The 7,296-nt window shown below is 42.9% G+C and overlaps 1 protein-coding gene across 1 annotated transcript; it reads right to left on the reverse strand.

Annotated features, from left to right (window-relative positions):
• Window positions 1-780: 780 nt before the first annotated feature.
• LOC113023635 (ras-related protein Rab-33B-like) lies at window positions 781-5,263 on the reverse strand. The gene is made up of 3 exons (XM_026169844.2): window positions 4,502-5,263; window positions 1,675-1,853; window positions 781-1,586 (listed from the first exon to the last, which is right to left on the reverse strand). The coding sequence occupies exons 1-3, from the start codon at window positions 4,718-4,720 to the stop codon at window positions 1,259-1,261; spliced, it is 726 nt and encodes a 241-aa protein (XP_026025629.1). The 5' UTR covers window positions 4,721-5,263; the 3' UTR covers window positions 781-1,258.
• Window positions 5,264-7,296: the final 2,033 nt, after the last annotated feature.

Here is a 7,296-nt window from a genome sequence, read left to right on the forward strand (position 1 = left end):
GTTTGACACCCCTGGCACAGGATGATTTGACTCAAAGTTTTTAAGCACTGGAGAAATCAGAAGCCGAGATGTTTGCTTTCTTTTGAATGTTATTGAACCAAATGACACGGTGACTCATTATGGTAGATGGAGGCACAGTGCCAGGGTTGGTGGGTGTGACAGTAGGAAGAAAAGACGTTGCACAATATCACACTAAGAGTCAGTTTTTCCAAAAGCCTGGAGTTATATTTTGGTGCCATCACATCCCAGAGACGGCTCACATCTTTGCAGCTGACATTTCCAAAACGAGAAAACTCACAGAAAGAGCATCCAGACCAGCGGTGTCAAACTTACAGCCCAGTTTGGCCACTGAAACCACAGTACTGCCTCAAATAAACACACCTGCACCGCTCCTTGGGTTTACACTTTGAGTAATAAATACACAAAAGCTCATTACCTGGACTTGGTCATATAAATAAAACCTGAATTCTTTTTTTAATTTACAGAAAATTTCTTATGGACCCACTTTAAAAAAGAAAAAGAACGTTGTATTTATGTGTGAGAAGTAATCGCCTGACACTTTCTAAATCCACAGTCATGGCTCAAAATTTTCATGACTATTTACTCCATGTTGGTAAATCGCAGCCCTGTTTCTGAGCTGTTATTTTACATGAATTAAACGTGATGTGGGAAAGCAGATCGTTATAGTTCGCGATCTGTCACACGTGTATCAGAGTTCCTGATAAATTATCTCTCTAGCTTTAAATCAACTTTCAGAGTGGGCACAATGTCACAGCAATGTGTGAATATCATGCATTTTTATTATTTTATTCATCGTAAAAACAGAAATAAAACACCTTTTTATAGAGTCCTCATCCTGCCGTGGTTTGCATATTTGTGCATACGTCACAGATGGAGATTACACACCTGTGCTTCCTCACTCATAGCTGCTCCTGCAAAGCCTCCTCTCTCCTCGAGACGCACTGTAGGCACTGAGATACAAGAAGGAAAGAGGAGACAAGGAGGCACAAAACAGGGAAATGAGAAAACCCTGAGCTCAGCCACTGGGACCACACACGCTGAAAACAAACAGCGTCACTGCATCGAAAGCTCACTTGCATGTTTACATTCACAGTATTTTATTTTGCAGCTTTTATAAACACTGAGATCACAAATATACACTAAATTTCTGAGTGGCACGTTTTGCATTTTTAAGAGTTTAAATATTAAAGTTCTGTGTGAGAGTGACTGGATTGGCATGTCCTCGTCCTCCTCGCTCTCAGCAGCAGGTCATCGGCTCCTTCTCGGCCTTCTTGTTAGCGAGTTTAAAGGAGCCGCTGTACGCCAGGGAATTCGCTGTCGGGAGTTTCTTCTGTCTCTTCAGCTTGAGGCTAACAGCGGTGACGATGTCCTCCACATTATCCTGCTGATACAGTGCCTGCCTGCTACCTTGTTGTCCACTTGTGCCTTTCTTTGGAGGATCCTTGGCAGATGTCTCAAAGAAGATCATGCCGTGGGCTTTGGAAAAGCTCATTGCCCGATCCTGGCTCACCTGGCTGTCAGTCTTTTTGGGGTCACGGAGGTCGCTCTTATTCCCCACCAGGAATCTGAGAGGAGACGAGGAAATGAAACGTCACAAAGAGTCTGGTCCAAGTTAAACAAACACTTTTGCACACAGAGAAGTGATGCAGGTACCTGGGTATGTCCTGGCCAAGGGAGTGCTGCCGGCATTCTTCTACCCAGGAAGTCAGGCTGCTAAAGCTGGCAGGAGAGGTGACATCATAAATGAAGAGCACCGCGTGGACGTTACGGTAGTAGTGTTGCACCATGGATTTACGAAAGCGCTCCTGTCCGGCTGTGTCCCACAGCTGGAGCTGATGGTGAGGAGGGGAAGTAAGAAAGGAAAGAAAGTGAGAGGTTGATTCTTCTTGAAAGCTGGTGCTGGCACAAGCACGAGGAAAAGGACGGAAGGAACAGTGAGGAAGTGTTGATATTCGTTAAACTCAGTGACATGCACAGAGACATGAGTCATTTCTGAGAGGGAACCAAAAAAAAAAAAGGAATAAACAAGCCGATCCTGTTTTTTTTTTTTTTTAAACCAACAATTTCTCTTCAAGGCTTTGTCAACGTTTATTCAAAGTTTCAAAACAGACCCCCCCCAACCCCTCAGAAATACAGTCCTCATGTCTGCAGAAAAGACATTAAAAATAACTACATTAATGCAAAAATAGGGAAGAAACTTGACAGAGGGGCACGCAGACCAGGAGACATGGCACCCAAAAACAATCCCGAACAGAAATCTGTGGAGGAGCTCTGAAATGCCAAAGTTGGTGGCCTTGGCCTTTAAAAGCCAATCAACAGCTGAAACAGCAAATGCATTAGCCAGTCATCCCATTGCACTGCACGCCTCTACATGTGATCTTAGTAAAGATGGTGGTGAGTTTATTAATGTAACTTATTGGATGCGCAGCTCTTCGAGAGTTTTAAACCGGAAACAAAACATGCTGTTTGTTCGGTTCTCCTGTGGGATGCAGCCATAACGGTGCAAACCTGTGTGCATGTGTTGTCTTCCCATTCAGTCATTTAGGGGCTTCAAATAACTGTCTGGATTCAGACCAAGATGGCGGCTGAGCTGCAAACGGACAAAACCAAACAGGTCCCAAAGGTTAGACGTGGCCTGTGGACCAGACCTTCTCAATCTGGCTACAGTCAATATATTCTTGCCCACACCTATAACCGATAAGGAGTGGTTAGTGACACTCTGAGGAGTGCTGGTTTTCTCTTAGAGACAGGGTGAGGAGCTCAGTTTCTACAGGGGCGCCTCCAGATGCCTCCCAACTGCTACACGAGATATTTCAGGCATGTCGAACTGGAGGAGATCCAGGATGCGATAGAGAGATTCTGCTTCTTAGATTGCTCAAAAGCACGTCAGGGTCTACCTAGAGGAGCGGAAGGAGGTGAACGAGTTCTGGACATCTCTGCTTAAACTCCTGCTGCAAAGACCTGGACCCAGTGACATGAAAGTAGATGGATGCTTCATCAGCAACCTAAGCAGTGGTGCATATCAGACTTTAGACCTGATGTATGCCAAATTACATTTTGAGTTCAGTGATATTTTTATCTTCTAATCTTTTTTGATTCAGTTGTCAGCACATTAGCCTCAGTCAGTGAGTCAGTTTGGGGTGAGGACTCTGGCCACTCCTGATCCCAGTGACTCCTGAAACAGAAGCAAGCATCCCAGGAACAATACTGTTGGATCAAATCAGCATTAGCAGGTGGCGTTAAAGCATATTCTTATAAACTATATGAAAGGGTTTACTTCCTGAAACTTTTTGATAAATATTTGACTTGATGTGTCACCACTTTACGAGCCACTCATGTACAGAAGTTCAGTATTTTAGGTAATTAGATCTATGCTCTGAAACTCCAAAGGCAACATTTAAAATATGCTTACTACCCACACCACCAGGATCTAGTCTTTACTTGTTACCATAGAGCTGGGAGTCTGAACAGACCTGCTTGAGGCAGGACCTGAAGTAACTGCCTCTAAAGCTCTGAAACACTTCTGAATTATTTTGGAGCCGCTTATAGAAACATTACTAAAACATAAATGATTCATCCTGATTATCTGGTTTTCATTATCACTGAATTTCAGTTCAATTGAATCTTAGGAGTCGCCACCCGCTGGTCATTAGAAAGAATGTCCATTTTACGGTTTGACTGCACTGGATGGACCTAGAAAACTTCTGTCGACTGACTTGATCACGAACTTACGGTTTAAGATCCTGGGCTGTTGTTAAACTGTGTCAGACATTGGTAACTAAATGCACCGCGAAGCAAAAGGGAAAAAATAACCTAAGGTTACAAATCCTGTGTCACCACTCAGACACACTTCCTCTATCATGTGGTCATTTCAAAAGACCAACTGAGACTCACATTTTTAGTTAATACCGGATTCGATTTTCATTTCAACAAAACAAACAAACTTTCTTCACATCCTAACTACAGCCTAAAAATCTAATGTGTGTTTTTGTGGCTGTGGAAGCTCGCAGTGATTTAGAGGCTGACACAGGTCTGCAAACACAAGCGGGTCTGCTGATTTTCTGCCATCCAGAGAATTTTTCAGTTGTTCAGTCTGGGACAAATAAGTGTGTGTTAATGCAGCAGAGCCACACTGCAGTGTAGACACTTAATTAACAGCGATCCTGAGAACATCAGGACAGAGGAGATAAAAACGTTTTAACAACACATAAACACGAGGAATCGAAGCCCGGCTCACACGTGCTTATCCGTTTTTCCTTTTATCATGAGGGTGATTTGAAAAACAAACAAACAAATGAACTCACAGAAATTATTTCCAAAACTTCAACAAACCAAAAGTTACTTAATTGTTTGGGGATTTTCAAAATAAGAGTTTTAGCTATGCGTAAAAGTTGTCGTTCAGAACCCTTATTCGGGCAAATATCTCCAGCTGGGTTCATTAATGCTAGCTTTTTAGTGGTGGATGATAATCACCAGTTACCTTGATTTTCTCTCCATCGATTTCAAGCACTCTTTCGCGGAAGTCCACGCCGATGGTAGCCTCCGATCTGCAGGGAAACTCCCCGGCGCACAGTCGGTGGGTGAGGCAGGTTTTACCCACCCCGGAGTCTCCAATCACAAGCACCTTAAATGTTCGACAGCGGGTTAGCAGTGAGGAAACACTACCCAAAGAACTGGAAAACTCGAGAGACGAATCCATGTAGCCCGAGTCCTTCAAGGTAATAACAAAGCGCAAAAAATGCGCACTTGGCTTCAAACGGCGTCTCCAAAGATGCAGCCTCCCCTGACCAAAACTTCTGCAAACACAAAATCTTCTGCTGGTTTCGAAAACCTTTCCAGCAACTCCGTGCAGACTATTCACAGTGCTGCCCAGCGTGGGTGTGAGGAGGAGGACCCGGCGTTTCACTGTAGTGATGAGGGTGGAGAATCCAGGGTCTCAGCTTCCTGGCACATTAACGTGATTGGCTGATTTTAGTTCCTTTCCCTTTTAAGTGTTTTTAATTCACAACAGCGCGGGACATGGTGATACCTTCTCCTAGAAATAACAGGTCATCTTTTTTTGGGGGGGGGTCAGAACATAAAGACGCGCACGTTCACTGCAGCTGACCTCTTCAACACGATGTTGCCCCCTCCTGGTGGGGACGCCAAGTGACTCCGCATCCTGCTTCCCACTCATATATCAAGTTTGGTGGTTCCCTTTAATGCTCTGTTTCTTCTTTTCTGCTTAATTATACTTTATATTGTACATGATGATTTGGTCAGCATGAACCGTGGTGCCACCTGAGTGCAGAGATGAAGCCTCACTCTGTGACAGGAGACGGCTACATTTTAAAAACTACTAGAGTTTTTAGGAATTTTAGGATAGCAGAGGAAAAACAAACACTGGTTAGTGAGAATCACAGGTTTCCTGGTTGTAACTGACAAGGGCACAAACATTAAAACTTTATTAAAATCACAGCTTTAAGTTAAATTGGTGCTTTGGAAGTTTTCAGTGCCAACGTGATGGATTAGAGAGAAGGTCTACTTTTGTGTTTGGGGAAAAAAAAGGTGTTTTCAAAGGACTTTTTCTGGTAGCATCCACACCAGGTTTTCACTCATAATTAACCAAAAACTGCATGCTTAGATTAACAATCAAACATGATTTAAAAAAAATAAAAAATAAAAATACTGATTTTTTTTTCCTCCCCTAAAATAAGGTTTTCAGCTCTTAGTAACCAGATATACTTTTACCATCATCTTTATTGTTACAGTAGGAGCACTGCCATCGCACACCAAGAGGATCTCAGGTTCAGGTTTTCAATGTTCTCTGTGTGCTCGTGAAGGATATTAGGCTATTTGGTGATTTTAAATTAACGTTCTCTCTGTACTGGCCTGCGCCGCCTGCCCTCTGACAGTTGGAGTGGGTTCCACTGACCCTGAACTTCACAAGCGGTTTCAAAATAAAACATTTTAGACTACCCAAGCAAGGGAAGTCACCAGCGTGGCTATAAAATGATTTATCCCGTTTTGTTAGGCAGGATTTGCTGAACATAAGTGAATGCACAAATTTCTGTCAAATACAGGGGCAAAGCCTTTAAAGCACACAGTGTGATCATGCCTGTGTGAGCAGGGAAAGGCTCCGATATAAAGTACCAGGACCTAATTCTGGGATTTTCCCTACAACACGTAAGCACTGATCAGCACAGAGAGGAAGTATAAAAGTCTGTTATCTGACAGAAGTCCGTGCGTTGTTCTGTTATTTTTGGCCATTTGATAAAGAAGTACTTTAAACTCAGTAACTTAAAACCAGCTTTTAAAAAATAAGAACTGGCCAAACAGTTTTTTTTAAACCACAGTCCTGGTGAATTTCATTTGGTACGAGGCCAAACCTGGTTGGTTAAAGTGCAGGAAAAACCCCGCACCTTCCTACTTCGTGACAGGTACGAAATCACCTTTGTTACCACTGAACTGTCTCTAAATAAAGAGGTAGTGCTGACACAAAAGGGAAACCCCTGGTGTTGGATAATCAAGCCAACACAGCAGTAACAACAACTGCAGTTTTTCTAAAGGCCACATGAGTCCACACAGACTTCTTCACGGTCGAGTTTGTGCTTGAATTTTCTGTGAATGAAATGTTTATATTGTATTCGTCCATTATTCTGTCTAAGGTAGAGACTGAGATGCCCTGTCCTTTCTCATAAAGGCTGCTGCATTAAGATCACCGACAGGAAACTCTTCCTACTCCGATTTGAAATGTTCCCACTCGTCTTTTTTTATTATTATTGGGATTTTTAACACTTGACACTATGAAGCACCATTTGAAAAATCGTGAAAGCCATTTCATTTTATTTTATTGGTGAAACAGTCCTCCTGAAAATAATCACACAGAACAAAATTTTTTGCAGGCGTGTGGATTTTCCTCCAGCTCACACAAAACAGGTGCTGCACATTCTTGACGTTTGGTTACTAAGCCCGCGTCGGTGTCAGAGGGCTTCGTAACCCACTTCCACTCAAGGTTAGTTTGTTTGAAACAGCAGGTAAAACCTGGTCTTCGCGAAAGCTTTACCTAACCCCTGCAAAGAAAACACGGGCAGCTCAGGGAGGCTAACAAGCATTTTTTTCCTGTTGGTTTTAATACAAAAATCCAGAGATATCATACATCACCATCTCAGATTTCATCTTTCACATTAGAACCAAAATCAGAGGAAGAAGGGGAAGAAAAACAAGATGTGGGGGTGGTACAGAAGAAGTAAAACAGCTTCCAGATGTTTGTACGTTTACTCGCCTTTGTTCGTG

Source organism: Astatotilapia calliptera, chromosome 6, assembly GCF_964374335.1.
Source record: "Astatotilapia calliptera chromosome 6, fAstCal68.1, whole genome shotgun sequence".
In the NCBI taxonomy this organism is placed as follows: domain Eukaryota; kingdom Metazoa; phylum Chordata; class Actinopteri; order Cichliformes; family Cichlidae; genus Astatotilapia; species Astatotilapia calliptera.

Excerpts from the sequence above, each read along its gene's own strand:
- LOC113023635 (XM_026169844.2), bottom strand. The coding sequence starts at position 4,720 with ATGGATTCGTCTCTCGAGTTTTCCAGTTCTTTGGGTAGTGTTTCCTCA. Across the intron at positions 1,854-4,501 it reads TCGATGGAGAGAAAATCAAG|CTCCAGCTGTGGGACACAGC; the intron begins GTAACTGGTGAT and ends CCTCACCATCAG. Across the intron at positions 1,587-1,674 it reads CTTGGCCAGGACATACCCAG|ATTCCTGGTGGGGAATAAGA; the intron begins GTACCTGCATCA and ends GTCTCCTCTCAG.